Consider the following 24,536-nt stretch of genomic DNA (forward strand, 5'->3'; position numbering starts at 1 on the left):
GCGATTTTAATCAAACAATAAAAGCAGTCAATCTAGCAGTGAAGTGCGTGGGTGTCAAAAATTCCGTTTCCGGCGTTATGAAATATGGTCCCAAATGACAAGAAAGTAAATTTTCACTGAACAAATTTAAAGCAGAACAATGCAGGTTGTTGCTAACAAATCAAAATCTATATCCATTGACCGAAACTAATCAGCAATACCTTGCTCAGAGCCGTGGTTCCTAGTCTCACCAGTTGAGAACTTTTCCGAGTTGAAAATTTCCTCCAAAAATGCATGAATGCTAAAGCAAAAATGATCATTGAGCAAAACAGCTCTCAATTAATTACAGTGAAAATGGTTATCAAAACACTAAGCTGAGCTCTGTTCCAGTTTGAACTGAATGCCAAAAGAAAGAAGTTTAGGTGTATTTCTAATAAAAAGTGCTTCTAATGCAGAAATAATCAATAGGTACAAAAGCTCTCAATGAAAAACAATAGAAATGCTAATGAGAAGTTGAGAAGTTGAAGCTGGAATCAATTTCAGTGTTCAAAAGGCATCCTAAATAAAAACTGATACAAAAATTAGTGTTATGAGATGATTTTTTGTTTTAGCTGTATGAAGTTTGCTAGTTATTTTGTTCTATGTGAAAAAGGATCTATATAGGAGCTTTACTTCTCATAAAATTCCTGTAAAAATTACAATTACTTATAGTGTTATGTATTTAATTTAAGTTTGATGCATAGGATTTTGATTACCTCTTGAGAAAATATCATAGAACAACATAAGTCGCTACAAAAAATAAATTGTATTTTGCACAAAATCTACGCCATTCAATCAAACTGTTCAACAACTTGGGTTGATCTGGTCTCATAAATAATTGATTTCACGATGTTTGATACTCATTTAACACATTTCAAATATATATAAACAAAGTAGCATTCTTGATTTGGTACAATAAATAGTTGATTTTTTTCACTTTTGTCCAAGGGACGCACTGTGCGACACGTAGTGCGACACGTATAATCCATGTAAATATCTCAGGATACAGAGATTTTATCGCATTCAAATATTCACTCTTCGTAACAATATATTGATAACAGTATGTTGTGAAACAATGAAGCAATTTGGTGCAGCCGTCTTTGAGTAATGAGCATTTATGTGTCTGGTACCACGCTGGCCAAATAAAGGTCTTGATTTTTAGTACCGTAATCCGGTGTAACATTGATCAGTTTTTAGGATATTTCTTAAATATTTCATCCAAAAATGTAAATGTTGTTTTATATTTTTAAAACAAGTACTGCCACCCGTAGCTCGTGACTAAATACTGTTTTTTGTTTTTTTTTTTTTGGAAGATTTAAGCATGTTTACAAAAATGTTTTATTTTATTTTTTCATTTAGCTGATATGGGTTAACATTGATCATTCATGTAAAACATTCGGTAATATTGAAAATGTCGTTACTTACATAAATCATGACCCCTGAAGCCGAATATGATGTCCAAACACTTACATCTCATTTACTTTTTGAGTTATTTTAAAATTGAAAACACCTCGAACAGCGGAATACGCCTAAAGCTAGGCAATTTCCTAAGGGAATTCTACATTCTTAACAGTAAATCGTTAATGTAGCCTAATTGAACATACTTATAAAAGTTTTGACAGCGGAATAATTTTTGGCGATGCTATTTTTAGTGAGAACCGCATTTTCCTTGCTCATATCGCTTGGCAAACTTATGTGAGACATAAATCTTCGGTAGTGTCATCCTTAACCATTGAAATCATTGTTTCGCAAACTTGACAAATTTACGCATAAGGTCAACGGATTTTTTGCAAGTATCTTTATTTTTAATAGCTTATATATTTAAGAAAGAGAAGCAACATTCATGCTTTGGAAATGTTTCATCAAAAAACGATGATAGCAACTTATTACGAGATGAGTCATTCCGATCAATGTTACCCCGCTGGTCAATGATACACCGGATTACGGTAGCTCCTTATCACCTAGCTTTGTGTAGCAAACATTTTTTTTTTTTGATAAATTGACGTAAAACAAAATGCCCGCCAAAGACGTTTTAATGGAGAATGTAGGTCCCCCAAGCATTATCGGAATATCTTCAAAACCAGATCACCAATAACGGATATCGATAAAGATTCTTAAACTAGAAATGTTTTTTGAGAACCTGTGGAAAATGTTGCAAAAATGTCGAGAAACCCAAAAGGTAATGAAGGTTTGAATATTTTTATTGCGGTAAAAAATGAAGCGGACGGTAGAGGAGTTAATCGCCTTTTTCGTCAACAGATGGTGCTGTTGGCAATGCTAAATGGATTGCCAAATGTATGTATGGGAAAATTGGAAATGAACCATATTGTTAATGTAATATATTTGAGACGAATCTTGCTAAATAGCTGCGCGTTTACCGCTATGGCTATTTCAGCTCATATATACACATTGATAAATTTTTCAATTTGAGCGGATGTAGCAATACCCGAATCTATGAAAAAAGTTGAAATACAAAAGGTCGAAAGGACAGAAGGTCGAAAAAGGTCAACAGCCCACAGAACAAGAATTAATGGACAAAAGTTCTTTTTTTCACAGAAGGAAAAAATTCCCACCAAGCAAATTATTTTCGACCTTTTGTCCTTTCAACGTTTTGTCTTTCGCCCTTTTGTCCACAAACCGATTTAGTAACATATCTGTCACTTATTTTGGTTCTTTCTCTGTACAATAATAGGGTAAAAGCACCGGTTTTGGCCAGCCTAAGAGAAAATGTCAATAAAAATTAAATGGGAAGCCGTATTTATACTACAAATACGTCAAATGCAAGGTTCCAATCGATATCATGTGTGTAAATATCAAAACTGAGCTAAAATCATTTTTTCGCCTTGAGAATCCCGTTGGTCAATATAGGCCAACGGAATCAGTTTCGGCCAGAGATTTAGCTTTAGATCCTAAATTGGCCAATTTCATTGATTTCTTATGAGAGTGGCCAAATTAGGAGTGCCCTGGCCAAATTAGGTGTATGGGAGTTAAAATTATAAGGAAAATTAATTGTTTTCGTATGTTTTGAATCAATTTTGACGAGTAAATAAATGTAGCTCTATCATATGAATGTGATCTACTGAACACAAAAGGTTTCATGCTGATTGGCTATGTAAAACGGTATATAATCCACTATGGCTACATCTGACGTATGGCTAAAACCGGTGCTTCTACCCAAACTAATAATTTAAGTTATGTTCAAAACCGCAACTATGGACGAAGCTGTGCAAGTTGGCGTAAAATTATCTAAAAATGGCAGTTTGATAACGTTTCTCAAACAGATCAAAACATTTTTATATTTTTAATTTTTTTTTTATTATTTTATTCTGTTGATTTTTTTTACTGTTAATAGCATAATTATCGCAGTTAATACTAAATGGACGGGGTTGGTCCCAAGCCCGTGCCTTTCCTCGTACTTTGTAGTTATATCTTTCACTTGCTTCTATCTTTCCACTCTTTATCTATCACAGTTGATCTATTCGTTCATAGCATTTGCTAGAACCAGAGACGGACTAAAAACCGTTTCCCTACGCTTCCACTCTTCCACCATTATAGCACGCCTTTCCTTACGCCTGATACATAGGCAGTCTGCTAACCAAACAGCAAGCCTCTCTGCCATAAAAATTACCACCCCTGAACACCTCTTCCCGCATGAACTGGCGTAGACTCAGTGGTATATACGGTCTACCGTGGGAGCCAGTTTATTGCATCATCATTTCATCCCCCTCACCCTCATTGGTCAGCATTCTGACGTGGTAGGCGCCATTGTTGCCTAAAAATAGAAGATCACCAGTGTAGCACTTTTACACAGAGGATGTCTGTTAATCCCAAACATTCATTCGGTTGGGTCCTTGTGTAAGTGCAGCTGATCTGGCGATACTGGAGTTGCAACCACGGGTGGCCAATCAAGCTCAAACTCAACCTCTACTTATCGCAGTTAATACTAAAACCTAGATCCAAATTCAAAAATGATCCAGCTGAGAGGCTTTAATACCAAACATGGATCTTAGCTCAAACCAATTCAAACAGCAGGATTGCTCTTCAGGATATTTCTCAATTCAATTTCCTGTCCTACTTCTTTTTTCTCTTTTAAGAATATTTGAAATTTCTCATGAAGCAATTATTAATCCCATTATTTCCACTAAGGGTATATTTTGCTGAATTGGAATCGCACATGAAATTTCTCGTTGATTCCTTACAGAAAATTTTCTACAACGACTTCAGTTTGAAGATTTCTTTTTAACTGCGTCCAGTTACGGGTCTAGATGGTCTTGTCTAATTTCGGATCTACATCTGTTCTGCTCGTTTGAAAATTCAACGGCTTAAAATACTCAAAACAATTGTTTTGACCCATTAGAGAAACGTTATCTAACTGCAATTTTTTTTAGTAAATTTTACGTCAATTTGCACTGCTTCGTCCATAGTTGCGGTTTTTAACATTGCGTCAATCATTTGTTCAGTGACAGAATATATACATTTTGTGGGTTTCCAAGTGCCTACTGCGATGAGAAAGAAACGCTTTCTTGAGCGATTCCTTATCGGAATTTGCCACGCTCCAAGATCGGCCAAGAAATGACTTGTCAGCAACAAACCAGGCTTCAAAAAATAGTGATCACGAAACTTCGGCCCTCTATAATGCTTTGTGTAGCCCGCGGACAGAATTTAAATATGAATATGATGCAGTCCGCATGGTATAATTTCTTGATGACATAAGTTATATTTCCTTATTGTTGCAACCAAAAATCATTCATTGTAAATCATAAAAAAATTGTCTGAGTTTCTCGATATTTAGCATAAGCATTCATTAAATGATAAGAAATAATTTTATTTATCAGTTCAAAAAAACAGCTAGAAAGTTTTCTAGAGACCTTAATTAGTTTCAAATCTTGATCTATTTTTCGAATTCGTGAAAGAAGTTTTGGTAGGCTTCACATTTTTTTTTCCGAACAAAAGCAGCATCGCCTAATGAAGCCAAGGAAATTTTACCATGAGTTTTAATTAATGTGAATTCAGTTTCTTATCGTTTTATAGATTTCTGGATGTTGTTCTTCAAAGAAAAGCCCTGAAGGACCTGAAAATATAATTTCAGTGTTCATCGAAAAAAAATATATTTTTTTTACAATCCCTTTGAAAGTCGTCAAAAAGGATCCTCACATACAATCCGACCCGCACCATGCTTTGAAAGTATTGAGATGACCCGCATTATCAATTACGTTGAGGGCTACTGCTTTATGACTGTTACGTTGAAAATTTGCCAAGAGAAAATTTCTTAATGTCCGTATGAAAAAATGCCCAAACACACATATGAGCGAATGTACAAGCAGTTTAAATCAGGCCTCAAGTGGACTTCAAGTTGCAAACAACGGAAAGTATGTCAAAAAAGGTCATTAGTCCATTTCTGTTAGAAATGTTTGTGTGTTTGCGGAAAAACATTAGAACGTTTCATCCGAAAGAAAAAAAATATGTACAAAAGTTGTACTTTTAAAAGAACATGTCATCTTTCCTTGAAACTCTTAGGAACATAAAAGAATTTTAAAATTGTTTAAACAGGTTTTGTTTCATTAACTATCATAAGGGCTTATTTCAAGGGGTCCGATAGCCGTAGTGGTAAACGCGTAGCTACCCCAGCAATACACATGTTATAATTGTGTATTATCAACTGATATATGACCAAAATTAGTCATATATTAGTATCATCAACTAATATATGACTAATTTTGGTCATATATCAGTTGATAATATACAATTATAACATGTGTGTTGCTGGGGTAGCTACGCGTTAGAGGAAGAAGAAAAATAAGAATAAGGGGTTTTCTAGAAGAAACAGCGAGTTATTGTAAGATGAGATATTTTTTGGAAAAACTATCAGCAAATCTTATTATTACTAGACACAACAACTCGGAAGAAACCTCTTTAAAAGCAGGGACATTTTATGTAACTTTAAATTAATTAACCTTTACGTTACCGGCCTCGGACAAGGCATTTTGAAACAGCTGCCATTTCGTCAATTTTCATTCGATTTTTTTGAAACTATCCTCAATTCACTTTAAAAGGTTTCAGTTATTGCAATTTCAGAGAAAACTTTCCGTTTTACGGTTCAACGGAAAGCTACCGCAGCTGTCACATCACTGATTTGCACTGGTAAATAATCCGTAGGCTTTAATGATATCTTGGATACCGTCTTGATGATTGTTGTTTGTTGGTGTTTTTCATAGCGCTTTCTCTTTCAAGCATACTATGATTGAATTGTTTGCTTCAATGATAGAATGATTTCGAAGCTTGCGGTAGAACTTTGACAGCTGCGGTAGAACTCAGCGGCTACCGCAAAACGGAAAATTTTCTTACCAACCGTAATATTTGTCATAAATGGACAATTCTGCATTCGGAACCATGCCGGAGATATTCCGGGTTGTACTGGGGTCACAAGAGTGCCAAATTCGGGAAATGTTATTATTTTTTTTTATTTATTTCTGATACAACACTGAAGTTTTAATGTAAAACGTGAGATAATGGTCGATTGTCATCATATCAACATCATAATTTGAATAAGCGGACCGTTCCGGAAAATCGTAGCCGGTCCCGTCAGGGCCAGTTTGGGGACATTTCCGTTTCATGTCCAAAACATACCGTGCGACGTTTCAATCTTCATGAATTCAAAAGAACATGTCAATAAAGGACGAATAAATTAAATTTCAATAGATTTGGCCACTCCAGAGCACCTGACACAGGTTACACCAGGTATCAATCTTCGTGAATTCGAGAGAACTTGTCAATAAAGAAGAAAAACCCCGGTAAAAACTGATGTGGCCACTCCAGATCCTGGCACAGGTTCCACGAGGGCCTAATTGGGGACATTTCCATTTTATGTCCAAAACATACCGTGCGACGTCTCAATCTTCATGAATTCGGGAGAACATGACAATAAAAGAAGAAAAACCTTGGTACAAACAGATGTGTCCACTCCTGATCTCCTGGCACAGGTTTCACGAGGGCCTCTTTGGGGACATTTCCTTTTTATGTCCAAAATATACCTGTGACGTCTCAATCTTCATGAATTCGGGAGAACATGTCAATAAAAGAAGAAAAACCTAGGTACAAACATATGTGGCCACTCCAGATGCTGGCACAGGTTCCACGAGGGCCTATTTGGGGACATTTCCATTTTATGTCCAAAACATATCGTGTGACGTCTCAATCTTCTTGAATTCGGGAGAACATCTCAATAAAGGAAGAATAAACTAAATATCCATAGATATGGCCACTCCAGAGCACCTGGCACAGGTTCCACCAGGGCGTCTTTGAGGACATTTCCGTTTTTTAACGGAAACATACCCTGCGACGTATCAATCTTCGTGAATTCGAGAGAACTTGTCAATAAAGAAGAAAAATCCCGGTAAAAACTGATGTGGCCACTCCAGATCCTGGCACAGGTTCCACGAGGGCCTCTTTGGGGACATTTCCATTTTATGTCCAAAACATACCGTGCGACGTCTCACTCTTCATGAATTCGGGAGAACATGTCAATAAAAGAAGAAAAAACCTAGGTACAAACATATGTGGCCACTCCAGATCTCCTGGCACAGGTCCCATGAGGGCCTCTTTGGGGACATTTCCGTTTTATATCCAAAACATACTGTGCGACGTCTCAATTTTCTTGAATTTGGGAGAACATGTCAATAAAGGAAGAATACACTAAATATCCATAGAAGTGGCCACCACAGCACCTGACACAAGTTCCGCCAGGGCCTCTTTGGGGAAATTTCCGTTTTTTGTCGGAAACATACCGTGCGACGTATCAATCTTAATGAATTTTAAATAACTTGTCAATAATTGAAAAATTACACGGTAATAAAAGATTTGGCCACTCCAGAGCTTCTGGCACAGGTTCCATAAGGGCTTCTTTGGGGATATTTCTGCTTTTGTCACAATCTTTGTGAATTGTAAAAAAACATGTCAATAAAAGAAGAATCAACTTATTAACATGTGATGTGGCCACTCCATAGCTCCAAGCACAGGTTCTACCAGGGCTTCCTTGGAGATATATTTGTTTTATTTCCATAACAAATCGTGTGACGTGTCAATCTTCGTGAATTCGACAAGACATGTCAATTAATGAGGAATAGACCCTGTGTTTCCACTCCTAAGCATCACGTACAGATTCCAGAAAGGCCTATTTTATGACATTACCGTTATTTGAAGGAAAAAATATGTCAATAAATGAAGAATGACCTCGCTACCAACAAATTTGGCTACTGCAGAGCACAAGTAATAGGTTTCGCCGAAAAACTTTTTTGGAAATTTTCCGTTATTTGAACAAAACATGATGTACCACGGGTAAAGCATAATGAAAAATCGGAAAAGCATTCAAATCAATCTAGGATAAAATAAATACAAACTGATGTGGCTTCTCTTCACTGATGCAGTCTTAGGCAGGATCTTTCTGAACAGATGTGTTCCACGATTTTTGGAAAATCTGTTATGCAGGTCTTCATGAATACGCCAGGAATGCACTGTGCAACTAGTTAAAACTCAGCAGAAAGCTGAGAAGAAAACTAACAAGGAATCCACCCGAACTTTGTTTCGAACATCATCAGAAATTCAACAAGAATCCTTAAAAGGTTTTGGCTAGAATGTTACCAAGAATCTATTGTAAACTTCGAAGCAAATTTTCTATTCATTACTCAGGCTTCTCAATATATAATTCTCAATAAACTTTAAAGGAATTCGCTTTGGAACTTCTCATGAATACACCATAAAAACAGTCTTATGATTTATGAAACCCCTTTGGCTTACTGACCTTCGGCATATTTACTGCCAATAATAGTTTTAACAGATAAAAAAGAACAACCTATTGCCCGTTTAAAGAAGAGTAAACATCGGTTCCGTCAATCGTATCGCTTATCCATGAATGGAGGAATTCCACGTGGAATAGAATAAATATTTTGCTTAGAATATGTTAAGCATCAGAAATCAAACAATAATCTAGCCAGCAATTAGCTAATTTGGAACCCATTCGAGATTTCATCTATTACTCGCAAAGGGTTTTCCTAAAGATTAGTGTTCGGTCCATCGATTGTATCACTTGCCCCTACGGGGGAGAGCGATGCAATAGAAATCAGACGTGTCCGGTTCGCAGCGCAGTGCGAAGAAAAGGTGGTGTAATCCAGTCATAAATGTTTGGTCCATCGATTGTATTGCTTGCTCCAGCTGGAGTGAGCGATGAGACCGGAAACACCCACTAGTTCCCTCGAATTCATGAAGATTGAGACGTCGCACGGTATGTTTTGAACATAAAACGGAAATGTCCCCAAAGAGGCCCTCGTGGAACCGGCTACCATGTTCCGGGACGGTTCACTTATTCGAATTATGTTGAAATAATGACAATCGACCATTATCTTATATTTAACTTAAACTTTTCAGTGTTGTAACTGCAATAAATAAAATAATAATTACATTTGCCAAATTTGTCACCCTCGTGACCCCAGTACAATCCGGAATATCTCCGGCATGGTTCCGAATTCAGCATTCTCCATTTATGACAAATAACAGAAACCTCTTTATAGTAAACTGACGGTTGTTTCAAAAAAATCGAATGGGAATTGACGAAATGGCAGTTATTTGGAAATGCCTTGTAGGAGGCCGGTATCGTAAAGGTTAAACATTCATTCAGAACAAAATTATTGAAAGTTATTTATTTATTATTAGGCGTATAAAATACGACAGTCTCCTAGAGGGGTTAGTCTTCTAAAATACTCGAGCTATTGAAAAAAAATAAATAAAAAATATGAGAACAATATTTGACAAGACATTTGAAAGAGGTCACAGATTTTCATGGAGGATATGCAAAAGCACGTTGTGAAAAATAGAGAAGCTTAAACATCAGGGAAACTGGAAAAGCACCGTTGTGTATAATTGCCCATTGCACGGTGACGTCATCAGAAAATCGCTCTCTTTCTTTCCTTTGAATAATCTGAAAACAACGGGGATCTGAAAAGTACAGTGGGATTCCGTTTTTGGCATGCTCCACTTTTGGCAACAAAATGGATCCGTTTTTGGCAACATTTTTGAATAGCCCTAAAATATGTAATTTATTGTAAGTATTATCGTATCTTTTACTTAAGTCATATAAATAGCAGGTCAGCCCTACACATCGACTACGTTCCAGAGTTCCATCCTTGCCGATATTCTCAAAGATCACATTTACTACTATGGGCTCACGTACGCGCTTATTTACTTCCGAATGGTCATTGGTCATGCATTCGCAACGTTTAATGGGTTCATTATTCTCCACTCTCAACCAGGGACCAAGCTCTTTTTCAGGCATTCATACTGTGTAACCAGCCCACTTGATTCTGCCAGTAGGTAATGTACTTGATAATAAGCAATTTTCTCCAGATTTGGAAACTGCTTGTTTTAACAAAGCACAAGCAGTGAAACAATAGCAACAACAAGTGTATGGCCTACACAGGGTTTCAATCAATTTTGACACACTTTTTTAACTCGCTGTTTTTATTTTTATGGCATTACATACATAGCGTATGTTTAAAAGCATCGCAAAAATAAAAAATAAATATACAAAAGTCGTGTATCTTTTAAAGAATTTCATAAAATAAATTGTGTTAGTGATTACGCAGTTAACAAACGCAATTTATTGTGTTAGAGATTCTGTAAGACGTTCGTTTTTTCAGATGATCCAACATTCTATACAAAATTTGTAATCATAGATGCGGGTCCCATAGAATTATCAAAATGGTTTTTACTAGCTGGGTCTATGAGTTTCCTAACAATCCCCTGGAGAACCCTCAGTGGACCCTTTGAGATGCCCCTCAGAAATTTCAACGGATTCTGGAGGATGTCTGGAGATTCTTAGCGGACACTGTAATGGTTGTATTATTGGTTATTGGAAATGCCGTGCAAAATTTTGTGATTCGTAACAAACTCTTAAAATTTCAGAGGCATCCTGTGAATTCCTAGTGTCATACTGTAAATTTCTTGGATTTTGTAAAAATTTCCAGTGAAATTCAATGAGTTTTAGTGGTTGCCTGGGAATGATAAACTTATGAAAATGTTCATTGAAGACTTGCAAATTTTCAGCCTAATCGCAGTCGAATCTTAAGATGTCAAATCATATCAGAATCCTAAGCGAGATCCTGAGGATTATAAGTGGGATCCTGTGCTTTAGAGTCCTATAAATTTCCGTAGGTTTATAACATATATCGAGCTCAACTTCTAAAACACAACTAAAGCTCATTTCGTATAAAAGTGATAAGAAGAAAATGTGCTTATTCTAAGAAATAACTAGCCGCATTTATTTATTTGCCCTTTTGACTGCAGTTATTAATTTCTTATAAGATGCTTTACTTTGTTAGAAAGAGAAATCGTAGGAGCCATTCTCAACTTACCGATTTTTTTTTTGTTTCAAATTTTACACTGAGAGTTAAACCCAAGTAACCATGGAGCATTATATCATTGCTTATATAACGCAGCTGATTGCCGTAAACCTACCATCAAAGTAGTTTAAAAATGAAAAAAGGTTCTGATATAGGGTAGGTATACCAGTTATGGACATAAGAGTTCCCTATTTCGCCATACGTGATCACATTAATGTATTCAAATTTTGAAATGTTTTGTGTGTTGTAGTAGTTAGATTTAAGATATATCTTGATGTTAAAACATTCAAAAAGATTTGAAATGTGAATATTCTCAAAATTTCATATATGGCCAAATAAGGAACCACTATGGCCATAACTGGTGCATTGATACATTTGTAACGCTACAATGCTCTTTTGCTTGACAGTTCTTGTAATTTGCCGACTAAAAGCAATCTCGCATCAGTATTGTTGATATGCTGTAGAATACGTATAAAGTTATAATGCTTGGTGTTACTTGAGAAACTTAAACTGATTTTTAGTGTTCATTGAATCACAAAACTCATACAGTTTTGTAATATCCAGTTATATTTTTTCTTACAAAGGCGTAAAGAATACAGTAATCCATTACAGTCTTTTTTGTATGAGTATAGGTCACTTATGCGATTATTGATTTCAGATTGTAATGTAATGACTTCATCGAATAGAATTCGTTCAGTGTAGCTTGCTATAAATTATGTAAACCTCTGATCACCAATACAATCAATCAGATATCAAATGTGAAATTAATAACGCCTTGTATCGATCATGAAAACTATAAAAGATAAAAGCTGCCATCGGAGTGGTCTCTTTTGGCTTTCAGCTATCAAGTACTTAAAGTGTTTTAATCGAGTCTAAGAAAGACAATTAATCTTGGTTCACCCTTACTCTACTCTGCTGCTTTCGTCTACTGCTGTTTGTTCCCCGGTCGGATACTAAAACTTGACGACGAGGCAACCGGACATCAACGCACAAGTGCTGTAAGTAAAAGCTGTCAGTCAGTGTTCCAGCTCAGTTAGAGTGCGGTCGGCTTACAGAACGGTGCGAATCAAGCGTGCGATCGGCAAACAGCGGCAGAAAGAAATACGGAGTTGGTCTGGTGGCGTAAAAAAATCCTACGAGTGTCTATCGGAGTCCGAAAAGTTCGAGGGGTTCGTGAAATCCTTTCCGTTCCACATAGGATTGGCAACGCTAGAGGGCCGGCGATCACAATCCGGTTTATGTGCATAGTGAAAACCATAGCGTCAACGCAGATTCAGTGAAATTCGACACACCCGGCAAAGTGATCGGTGCTCGCTATAGCGTCGTTGCGAGGGGCATCGCTAAGAATAATCAGCCAAGCAACAAACGAGGTCATCGTACTTCACTGGATCAACGACCGACCGACGTAACAGTGTGTGAGTGAACAGTAATCTGGTGAGTTTTTACGATTTTTTTTCCTTGCCAATCTAACGGAATTCTTATTGGAATTTTATATTTTGATTCTTTACTGCACGTATCGGCAAACTGATTGAAAAACACCCATTTTTCACAATATTTTTCGCTGCCTTTTTCTTTGTAATTTTTTTCAACCCGTGGATTATTGTTTGGCTCTTTTAAAACTATTTCTATACATCTCAATAGAATTTGATTTTGAGACAATGGCATTAAATGGAATTGCTACAATGATTGAACCATATAGAAAGGGCTCATCGTTTTGTGACTGGGTAAAGCGACTTGCCTATTGCTTTGAAGCTAACGAGGTTACCGATGAAATGAAAAAGGCACACTTGATAACATTAGGAGGACCAGTTATGTATTCAGAACTCAAATTATTATATCCAAATGGTGCCTTGGCTACTGCTGTCTATGCGGACATCGTAGCAAAGTTGAAAGCTAGACTTGATAAAATTGAGCCCGATGTGATACAACGTGCTCAATTCAATTCTCGGATCAGGCAAAATGGAGAAACTTTAGAAGATTTCGTATTAGCCCTTAAACTCCAAGCCGAGTTTTGCGGTTTTGGCGATTTTAAGAACATGGCGATACGAGATCGCATTGTAGCTGGTGTAAATGACAAGGCCCTCCAACAAAGGCTACTCAATGAAGAAAACCTGACGTTGGAGTCGGCTGAAAAGATTATTACGACGTGGCAAATTGCCGAAAGCAATGCCAAAGCATTGGGAAACAGGGAAAACAGCTGGGATCAAATTGCCTCTTTGAAAATGGCAGACCCCAACACAGTTGGAGCCGCCATGGGAAAAATAGCTCGTACTTTTGAATTTGCAAAGCAAGGTGAGCACTCTAGAGGTCCTGTTAAAAGCCGTTTAGGTCACAGACAATGGACGGAGCGTCATGGACATTTTGAGCGACGGCGTGATGAATGGGGTAGACCTAGGCCGCTGCAGCTAGAAAAATGGCGAAACCAGGAATACAGAAGGCCATCACGGTTTGCTAACTTCACGTGTGACTACTGCGGAATTAAGGGGCATATTAAAAAACGCTGCTTCAAACTGAAGAATTTGAAAAGAAATGCCGTCAACATGGTGCAGAACCTGAACCCTATTCCAACGGTAGATGAGGACCTGCAGGAGCTCATTAGGATGACTGCAAATGATTCAGATTCCGAAGACGACGATATGGACGAAGGTGAGAACGGTAGTGAAGAATTTGAATGCATGAACATCACCTCTATTAACAACATTAATAATCCCTGTTTGTTAGACTTATTTATTGAGGATAAATTACTTAGCATGGAGATAGATTGTGGGTCTGCTGTGACTGTGATAAACAAGCGACAATATTTTTCTATAATTGACAAACCTTTGAAGAGATGCAATAAAAACTTAGCAGTTGTTAATGGTTCAAAATTAGATGTGCTCGGAGAAGTGATTGTTTCGGTCAAATTGAGAGGGAAAGAAGCAAATTTGAAGCTTTTAGTACTCGATTGTAGCAATAATTTCATTCCACTTTTGGGCCGTTCTTGGTTGGACGTTTTGTTCCCAAACTGGCGAAATTTTTTCTCGAATCATACCTTGATAAACAATTTGATGAACGAAAACAAAGAAGCAGTGATTAATGATTTGAAACAACAGTTTTCTAAAGTTTTTGTTAAGGATTTTTCAACACCTATAGTAGGTTTCAAAGCTGACTTAGTTTTGAGAACCGAAGTTCCTATTTTCAAAAAAGCGTACGATGTACCATACAGATTGAAACAAAAAGTTGACGATTACTTGGATAAGTTAGAAAATCAGCGAGTGATAACTCCAATAAAAACTAGTGAGTGGGCTTCTCCAGTGATAGTTGTTATAAAGAAGAACGATCAAATTAGACTTGTGATAGATTGCAAAGTATCGATTAACAAAATGATGATACCTAACACTTACCCACTTCCAACGGCACAGGATTTGTTTGCAAAATTAGCGGGGAGTAAAATGTTTTGTGCCCTTGATCTGGAAGGCGCTTATACCCAGTTAGAGTTAACAGATCGTTCAAAACAGTTTATGGTAATTAATACAACTAAAGGGTTGTACACATATAATCGACTACCACAAGGTGCAACATCAAGCGCTGCTATATTTCAACAAATAATGGATCAAGTTTTGCATGGTATTGAGGGGGTTTACGTTTACTTGGATGACGTGCTGATTTCCGGAAAAAGCTTTGAAGATTGTGCTTCCAAATTACGTGAAGTTTTATCAAGATTATCTAAAACTAATATTAAGATAAATTTAGACAAATGCAAGTTTTTTGTAAACGAATTAGATTACCTTGGCCATGTAATAAGTGAACAGGGCTTAAAGCCATGTCCCGACAAAATTTCTACAATCAAAAACGCAAATGTGCCACAAAATGTAACCGAGTTGAAATCTTTTTTGGGTTTGATTAATTATTATCACAAATTTATACCCAATCTCTCAGCTAAACTGTATCACTTGTACAATCTATTGAAAAAAGATGTGAAATTTGTCTGGGACAGTAAATGCAATAAAGCCTTTAATGATTCTAAGAATGCACTTTTGGAAACCGATCTTCTTGAATTTTATGATCCAAACAAACCTATAGTTGTTGTGTCTGACGCTTCGGGGTATGGTCTTGGAGGAGTCATTGCCCACATAGTAGACGGTATTGAAAAACCAGTAAGTTTTACTTCATTTTCTCTTGATAAATGTCAAAAATCGTACCCTATTTTACATCTGGAGGCTCTTGCTTTAGTTTGCACAATAAAAAAATTTCATAAATACCTTTATGGAAAAAAATTCCTAGTTTTCACAGACCATAAGCCACTTGTAGGGATTTTCGGCAAAGAGGGAAAAAATTCAATTTTTGTTACGCGAATTCAAAGATATGTTTTAGATTTATCTATTTACGACTTCGAAATTCGCTATAGGCCTTCTGCCAAAATGGGTAATGCAGATTTCTGCTCCCGTTTTCCTTTGCCTCAATTGATTCCTAATGAAATACACACAGACTTTGTCAGAAGCATTAATTTCAGTAAAAATATTCCGTTAGATTATGTTAAAGTTGCCAATGCAACCAAGAATGATGAATTTTTACTCAAAGTGATTTCTTACATGAAGAATGGCTGGCCTGACAGAATAGACAAACATTTTTTCAACGTTTTTGCTAATCATCACGATATAGAGATAATTGATGACTGCTTATTGTATCAGGACCGTGTGGTAATTCCAAAAGAGTTACAAAAACCAGTTTTGAATCTTTTGCATGGGAACCATTCAGGAATTGTTAAAATGAAAAGACTGGCCAGACAATCCGTTTATTGGTTCGGTATCAATTCACAGATAGAAGAATTTGTAAAAGAATGTGAAGTGTGTAATAGTATGGCAGTTGTTTCTAAACGAAAAGTAGAATCTGAATGGATTCCTACTACAAGGCCTTTCAGTAGGATTCATGTGGACTTTTTCCATTTCTCCAGTCACACATTTTTATTGATAGTTGACAGCTACTCAAAGTGGGTGGAAATAGAATGGATGAAAACTGGTACTGAGTGTGGAAAAGTCCTCAAGAAATTGGTAGCCTTTTTTGCCAGGTTCGGTCTCCCGGACGTGTTAGTTTCCGACGGAGGTCCTCCATTCAACTCATTTGCATTTGTTTGTTTCTTAGAAAATCAAGGAATTAAAGTTTTCAAAAGCCCTCCATACCATCCAGCCAGCAATGGTCAAGCGGAACGGTTTGTGAGAACGGTAAAAGATGTATTGAAAAAATTCTTATTGGAACCAGAGTTCCTAAATCTTGAACTGGAGGATCAGATTAATTTATTTTTAATCAATTACAGAAATAATTCTATATCGGCAGATGGACATTTTCCATCCGAAAAAGTGTTTGCATATATACCAAAAACATTAATTGACCTTTTAAACCCAAAAAAGCATTTTAAAAAACTATTACTAAAACCAGCTAAAACTTTCAATGACGATAATCAACTAGAGGTCGTTTCCAAGTTGAAACGAAAAGATCCTTTAGATGATCTGATGGAAGGCGATGCTATTTGGTATCAGAATCATAAGCCTGGCCATCTAGCCAAATGGGTTAAGGCAATTTACTTAAAACAAATCTCTCAAAACTTATTCCAGGTGCTAATTGGAAGCGTTGTGGTCACGGCACACAGGGCACAGATTAGGACTACTGGAGTAACGCGAGGAGAGATAAGGCCGAACGTGGTGGTATCCAAGCAAAAATCTATGAACGTGGACGAGAGGCCGAGAGATCAAGTTTCCGACCCTGTAGATTTTGAAATGAATGAGTGCAATAGTGATAAATACCACCAGAAAGAAGAAAATTCTTCTAAGAAAAGGAAAAAACCTGCCAACTGGGTGGACGAACCACTTCGGCGTTCGAAAAGAGAAAGAAAAGCAAAAAGAGATAATGCATTTGTGTACACTAAGTGAGGTAAATACCCTATCAGAATGAATATTTAAGAAAAAAACATTTCCATCGAATTCACAATAATTTCAAATTTTTTGTCAAGTAAAAACAGATCAGAATTATTTTATTTTTATTTTTTCAATACTAGGATAAGAAATATCTAAAAGGTGAAGGAGTTGTAATGTAATGACTTCATCGAATAGAATTCGTTCAGTGTAGCTTGCTATAAATTATGTAAACCTCTGATCACCAATACAATCAATCAGATATCAAATGTGAAATTAATAACGCCTTGTATCGATCATGAAAACTATAAAAGATAAAAGCTGCCATCGGAGTGGTCTCTTTTGGCTTTCAGCTATCAAGTACTTAAAGTGTTTTAATCGAAAGACAATTAATCTTGGTTCACCCTTACTCTACTCTGCTGCTTTCGTCTACTGCTGTTTGTTCCCCGGTCGGATACTAAAAGATGGCCCACAAATAAAAACAGTGTACATTAAACTTCTAAAAAATCATTGAAGACATTTAAGCGATTAAAAGTATGTAGAATGAATATCACAATTAACAATACGGGGCTATAGATTCATAGCATAGTCCAATCCTAAGGAAATCTGCTTCGAAGTGAACCGTTCCGAAGTCTGGATGTCATATGGTTCCATAAGGATGCTGTAACAACATTCTCATGATGTTTCTAAAATAAATAATTAAAAAAAAGGGTTCCAATTTTGGCACGGTTCGGTTTTTGGCAACTGAAAATTTCGATTTTGTTGCCAAAAACGGAATCCCACTGTACCTGTCAAAATTGACAGGTACTGGCACCATTGTTTGAAGTTTCGTTGAAGAGCGAAAGAGAGAGAATTTCGCCGTGAAATGAACTATACGTCCGACACTGATGTAATTGTCAAAGCTGTTTCATAATTACATGCAAAAGATGCTTCATAACAACAATGGGAAGTGGAACTCTGCAGCTCAACATTCTGGTGAATGGATTTCTAGGGTTTGAGTTTTTCGTCAAATGACCTACAACCCCAAACATAAGCTACATGTTGGTGCTCAAATTTTAAAAACTGCTGTAGTGGGTTAAGATAGAAATGTTTCGAGGAAAGCAAGAAAATTACCGCAGTAAGCTCTTCATGATTACCAAGATATTGAGGGGATCATCGAGATAGGGAGATATCAAAGTAGGATCATCAAATCAACTTTTACTATTTTATTGTTGACTTAAAAACCCTGGCCAACTTCAGAAAATAGCTTAACTTCCAGCTGTTGATTTAGTAGCTTGTCATGTTCACCGCGTATATAGTTATGATTCATAACTTATGAATATCCCTATTTTTACCAACAACTACGCAGCGTGTTCTCATATTCCAAGCTTCTATCATATATACGCTCTATGTTAACAATTATTATAATCAAAATCGACAAATAAACCTCAAATCGCTATAATAATTTTCATATAAGAAATCTAAACAGTAGTTGTACTCACGTTTATGATTTGATCGTACGCCCAGTGCCACTTATCGCGAGCGTTGAAGTTCTCCCGCTTACCCTGCTGCTGTGTGATATCTTTTCCGATGTCGGCCGCCACTGCTTCCACTCCGGTCAGAATCGGGGGTTCCGCCTTTTCCGGCTGGCCCCCTTCGATCATCGGACTCATCTGATGCTGCTGCTGTTGTTGTTGTTGTTGCTGCTGTTGCTGCTGCTGCTGTTTCTCATTCACCGACTGTTCCAACTGCTCCAACTCCTCGTCGAAGCATTCCTCCCGTTCGTCGAAGAAGTGCAGCTGTTTCTTCTGTTGGCCTTCCTTGCCCGGCTTCTTGGTGGCCGGTTGCAGGGTTGACGAGGAGGACGTGGTGGGTATTGGGCCGTCGTCCAGCAGATGGTCATCCACTACGGATCCCATCCCGTACGCATCCGGATCGTCCTGATGGACATCGTAAGGATCCGCGCTGTCGTAGCCCATCGGGTCGTTGCGATGGACATCCCCGTACGGACTGACACGTCGATCGTTCGAGTATGAGTTCGGTTCCAGTTGGCTTGGCTTGGTCGTGGAGACCTGCGCGGACGAATACGCTTGCGAACCGCTCATATCGTACGGATCCAGGTGGTCGTCGTACGGATCGGACAACTCCGGGGAGCGACGCAGGGGAGGCTTCTTCTCCGGACTGGCCAGGTAGTTGCTGCTGGCTTTGTTGGCGCTCGAGGTGGCCGTTTGGATTGGCTTTGGCAACTGTTTCGTGGTGGTGGAATTGGAATACTGATTGGTTACACTTTGGTTGGCCGCGGATGATGTCGTTGCTACGTAGTTCATGGCGTCGTAGCCCTGGTAGCTGTCCATGTAGGCGGACGAGCTGGACGTTGTGTTGGGTAGTTGCTTTGCGTAGGGATCGCTCTTGCTGCTGGAGCTGCTCGAGACGGGCGTGGTGCTTCGACTGCTGCGGCCTTTGAGTGTGCTGACGCGATCGTTCATCAAGTTAGCCTTGGTGACGGCTTCGTGCCGTTTCTCCACGACGCCGTGATTGTCGTAGCTATCTTTGTAGCCGTTGTATTGGCTGTCGTCACGGTAACTGCTCGTAGTAGCCGTCGTCGTTGGATATGTCGTTTGCTTGTACGGATAACCGAGTCCTTGGTTTTTGCTTGATTGGTTGATTGTTGGCAACATTTTCTTTGCCTTTGTGCCGCGGTCCTCTCCGTTCATCATGATCGAATCATGATCGTTGTAGGAGGAATAGTGATTGGTCATACTCGACGAACCTCCTGCGGTCGAATAGGTGCTTCGATTACCGCTCGTGATTGCCGGTACGTCATTGTAGGTCAGCGCCGGTACGTTATCATTATATGGCAGAGCGTTATCGTCATTGTAGTAATCGGAATCATTGTACAGCGGGTTGTACGTTGTTTGTTGCGCATTTGCATTGCGATAACCGCCGTTGACGTCTGACGCGATATACGACATGGATTGAGAAGTACGCGGATATTGGCTCTGCTGCGTAACGACCGGCATTTTCGGTAGTTTCTTGATCTTGCGGCTGGAAACGGTTATTTGGGACGTTACCATGAAGTCGCTGTAGCAGTACTCGTCCATGTCGTCGTTGTCCACGTAGAACGACGAGCTGTTCATGAAGTTCTCTTTGTTCTGGGACATATCACAGAAGTAGTTGATTGAGTTGCCTATTCGCTTCAGGCTGTCTTCGTCAATCGGGCCGGATATACTCTTGCGGGCCTACAAAGTTGAAGAAGATATTAATAACTACCGAACTTAGCTATTCAAGGGCATTTCACTTACCTTAACCGAGAGATCGATGTTGAAGTTATCGATCAGTGGTGGTTGTCCGCCGACTCCGGCTTTGATCGTCCGCTGCGGCACCGGCAACTTCCTCGTCACGGGAGACTGCCTCGACAAACTGTAGTCTGGATCGGCCAGCGATGAACTGCTTCTGCCCTGCAGTGTGGGAAGTTGTCGTTTCCCGTTTCTGGTCTGTGCCATTGCACTAGAAGCCGTCGGTGTCGGCATTGTCGATGATTTGTTTGGCCCCACGTTGGGTAGCTTTCGTCCGGCTCGGATGGCTCCATCCGATCCGGTCGTCGTCGTGTTCGATTGGTACGGCTGGTGTTGATAAGAGTTGTAGCTATTGTAGGCGCCGTCGTCCATCGGATAATGTCCAGTCGTCGCCGTCGAGTAGTACGACGAGTCGCCGCCAGCCCCTCCATAGCTCCCTGTTGCACCACTGACCCCACCGCCGCCCCCACCACTACTGTCACTGAACGGCGGTGGGACACCACTGGAGGCTCGGTTCGACGACGACGACGTCGAAAAGTGATGGTGGTTCATTTTCGTTTGAAAGTTTTGATGGATCAGATTATCTGTGTTGTAGAATTCGAATTTGCCGCTTGATTTCCAGTAGCATCCATGAGTAAATCCATCAGTCGTGTATGTTTTGTTTTCGTACATGGGATATTCCATAGCTGGCAAAAAGAGAAAAAAAATCACAATCCGTTAGTCCGATAATGGCAATCAATGGGGTTCAACGGTTCGCAACTAAAAATAGAGAGATTGCTGACTTCCAGTTTCGCTCCTGTGGAACATAAGCCCGGTGCTTGTTTAGCTTTCTCCTCCTCTCAGTTCACCCTTTTTCAAATTCAGGACCAGAGGGGATGAAAATGGATACAGCTTGCGTGCGATTGTCTCAATGCCAATGTGATGATGACGGTGCCGAAAGGATTTCCACTCAGCAGATCTTGGGGATTATGTACATATATTGGAAACGGAAGACGTTGAGTGTTGTTTATAAATAGATTTGCATAAATAGGGAGCTTCCCACCACGTTGGAGGGAAATCAGGATACAAATCTGAACGAACGGGTGTTTGGATACAGATCGAAAGATTTACTTCAGATTGCTCTTTGTTGACTGGACGATGGGAGAAGCTTTCTGTCGAAAGAATTCTTATTTCAAATTTATTCGTAATGTAATCTGTAGGGGAAATCAGGGTAAAACCGACACTGTGGGTAAGATCGACACCCTTTGATTTTCTATGTTTTGAGCAGATTTTCATGCAGCTTTCACCACACTCTATCTTTACTTGTAAGATGTTGTGTTTTGGACTAAATTAAAACTGACGCTACCAATAAACTGCCAAAATAAACAATAAAATCATATTGGATAACATAGAATCAACAGCAGTTGCAATATTTCGCTGTTATTCTTTAAATATTTCGCATGTAAAATTTTTAAAATGCCATTATTTGTTCTGCGTCTACATAATCCTTTACTATTATTACGTTCATACAACATGAAGGGGAATTTGTTTTTTGGGTTTTCAGCTGAAAACGCTATTGAAGAATAAATGTCCACTCGGGGTAAGATCGACACTTTCATTTGGGGTAAAATCAACACCTTTTTTCGCTTAATAATCTAACTTCAGGAAATCTTTCTTATCGGAATACTTCCTCTATAGTTTATGTGAGTCTTTATTTTTGAATTCCAGTGCAGTTCATGGATGGCGAACTTGTTAACATGTAAAATATGACACTATATGACTTGCCACAAGCTATCATTAAGTATTAAATAAAATATTTCTATGTTTCACATTTAACCTTATTGGATAAAGCTTGAAGAAATTTTTCTCATTTGGAATTAAAGAATTAATAGAATTTGAAATGTTTTCACATAAATTAATCTTATGGTTTTTTTACAAACCATGAGGTTCGACAGTTTTAAATGACTAAAAATAATTACACTTTTCTGTCTTGTTAAAATAAAACAGTATTTATTTTTGAAACCAATCATTCGCCACAACTTCATCTTCTTAAACATTCCATGAACACAAATTAATAATATCCATGTGTATTCACCCCAACTTTATAATCTTAGCATGGAACATTTGAAATTTTCACATATATTTAGTGGATCTTTGTCATCTCCTCAATAATTTACGTAATATGTGTATAATCCTTAAGAAAAAGGGGTCATAAAATTCGAAAGTCATGTTTAAAGCATGCTTACTCAAAGTGCATGTGTCAGTTTTACCCCAACAGGGTGTCGATCTTACCCGCACACTCAATCGTCTCACCTAAAAATGATGAAATATCAATTTGATTTAAATCACTATATAACCTTAATATATCATCCAACGATCGCAAGGATTGATAGACAGCCCTGTCGTCGTAAAATTTGAGCTTCTTAGTCGTCCCTTTTTGAGGGGGCGTTGCTGTAGCCCAGAGGGCGCTTCTACTCCCAGGCGTTATGATGTCGTCTTATTAGAAATATGACAACAATTCGAATTTATAGGGATCGAATGTGATGGAGATTGTGTTGCTATTTTCGACTTTTAGTCTATACAGATCATCAACTGAAATCCTGAAACGGAAGCTGAATCAGTTGCAACATTTTAATACATAAAAATTACGAATATTACAAATACTTCAATATACAATCCTAACAAACGAAACTCAATATGCATTTTTTGTTTCTGTTTGTTTGTGTTCCATTTCAATAAGGGACAAAGAGATCATATACATGGCCTTAAACATTATTCAGCTGAAAAATTTCGTACAACGACTTGTTTACATGTGTCTATTTTATAAAAGGTACTCAAATTCAAAAGAAATGTTCAAGTTTATGGATCAATTGAATTTATTATAAATTATCAAATTATTCCTCGGGTAAGAGGTTCAATAAATAATATGAAACTCCAACGCTTTGTGAACTGAACTAAGAGCTGAACAAGCACCGACTTGGAAGTTCACTATCTACTGTACATATGAAATGAAGATTTTTTCAGCTTCAAACTTTAACATATTTCACCGAAGCTCTAGATTTGCTTGAGATAATTCGATCGATATTGTTTCACGCATACTGAAGTGTACGTCAAAATTTCAACATAATTTTGCTTTCCGCACGCAAAATGTAATTTATATACCAGGGAGCAAATTAAACATTTATTTGTGACGGTAGGGCGAGAGTCCGGAAAAAAAATGGATAAACACTACTTTTTCTTTCAACAATTCGTTCATTGACTTTCAAGTGGATCATAAAGATCCCCTGAGTTTCTACAAAACAATTCAGGGCTATGAATAAACCACATTGTTTAATTTTAGAGCTTTACGAACCCATTCGCATCCCAATCATCGTGTTTTTTGTCCATACATTTTTTTTTTTCAATTTATATGAACCGTGGTTTTGAGCCCTTTAATGATCACTTGCTTTTATCGAGAGATCTATCGAAATAATTTAACCAGAAATTTCTTCAATAATATTGAAATAATCATTTACTTAACGTTCAACGCTCCGTCATCGTAATCATCGTCATCAATCAATAGGTACTTCAAAAGCAGTTTTTCTGATCAAAAAAGAAAATTCTTCGATGAAAATGTGTTCAGTGTGTTTCGGTTGGAGAATAGAATACAGTGAACACATTTTCCTGTAAATTTTCTTGATTTTGAACGAAAAAAATTGCTTTTGAAAATTCCGAAATCAATGACGGATCCTGCCCCCTTAAGGGATTGTGCTACTTTGCCCTGAATATTTGTTCCCCAAATGTCGTTTACTCGAACGCCAGTCCGCTGAAAGTCTATTCTCCGAATATCCCGTTTTCCCAAAAAGTTTTTGGTATTCAAAATTATCAGAACTTCATACATTTCAGAGTAGTGAACCCTAGTACACACCCTTCTTTACTTGGTTGGAGGTTCTTTCGAGTTTCACCGTCCTCATCATATTTGGAAAAAGGTCAAAAATGACCAACAA

General features: G+C 38.0%; 1 protein-coding gene across 3 annotated transcripts in view; it reads right to left on the reverse strand.

Annotated features, from left to right (window-relative positions):
* LOC5574316 (protein unc-13 homolog B) overlaps positions 1 to 24,536 on the reverse strand; it is a 335,112-nt gene that overhangs the window by 241,211 nt on the left and 69,365 nt on the right. For all 3 annotated transcript variants that reach the window (XM_021838878.1, XM_021838876.1, XM_021838877.1), the window contains exons 2-3: positions 20,578 to 21,257; positions 18,778 to 20,514 (exon numbers count right to left, since the gene is read on the reverse strand). In XM_021838878.1, the coding sequence (XP_021694570.1) occupies positions 18,778 to 20,514; positions 20,578 to 21,255 (2,415 nt within the window). In that variant the 5' untranslated portion in view covers positions 21,256 to 21,257. The remainder of the gene's footprint in view (positions 1 to 18,777; positions 20,515 to 20,577; positions 21,258 to 24,536) is intronic.

Source organism: Aedes aegypti, chromosome 1, assembly GCF_002204515.2.
Source record: "Aedes aegypti strain LVP_AGWG chromosome 1, AaegL5.0 Primary Assembly, whole genome shotgun sequence".
Classification (NCBI taxonomy): Eukaryota; Metazoa; Arthropoda; class Insecta; order Diptera; family Culicidae; genus Aedes; species Aedes aegypti.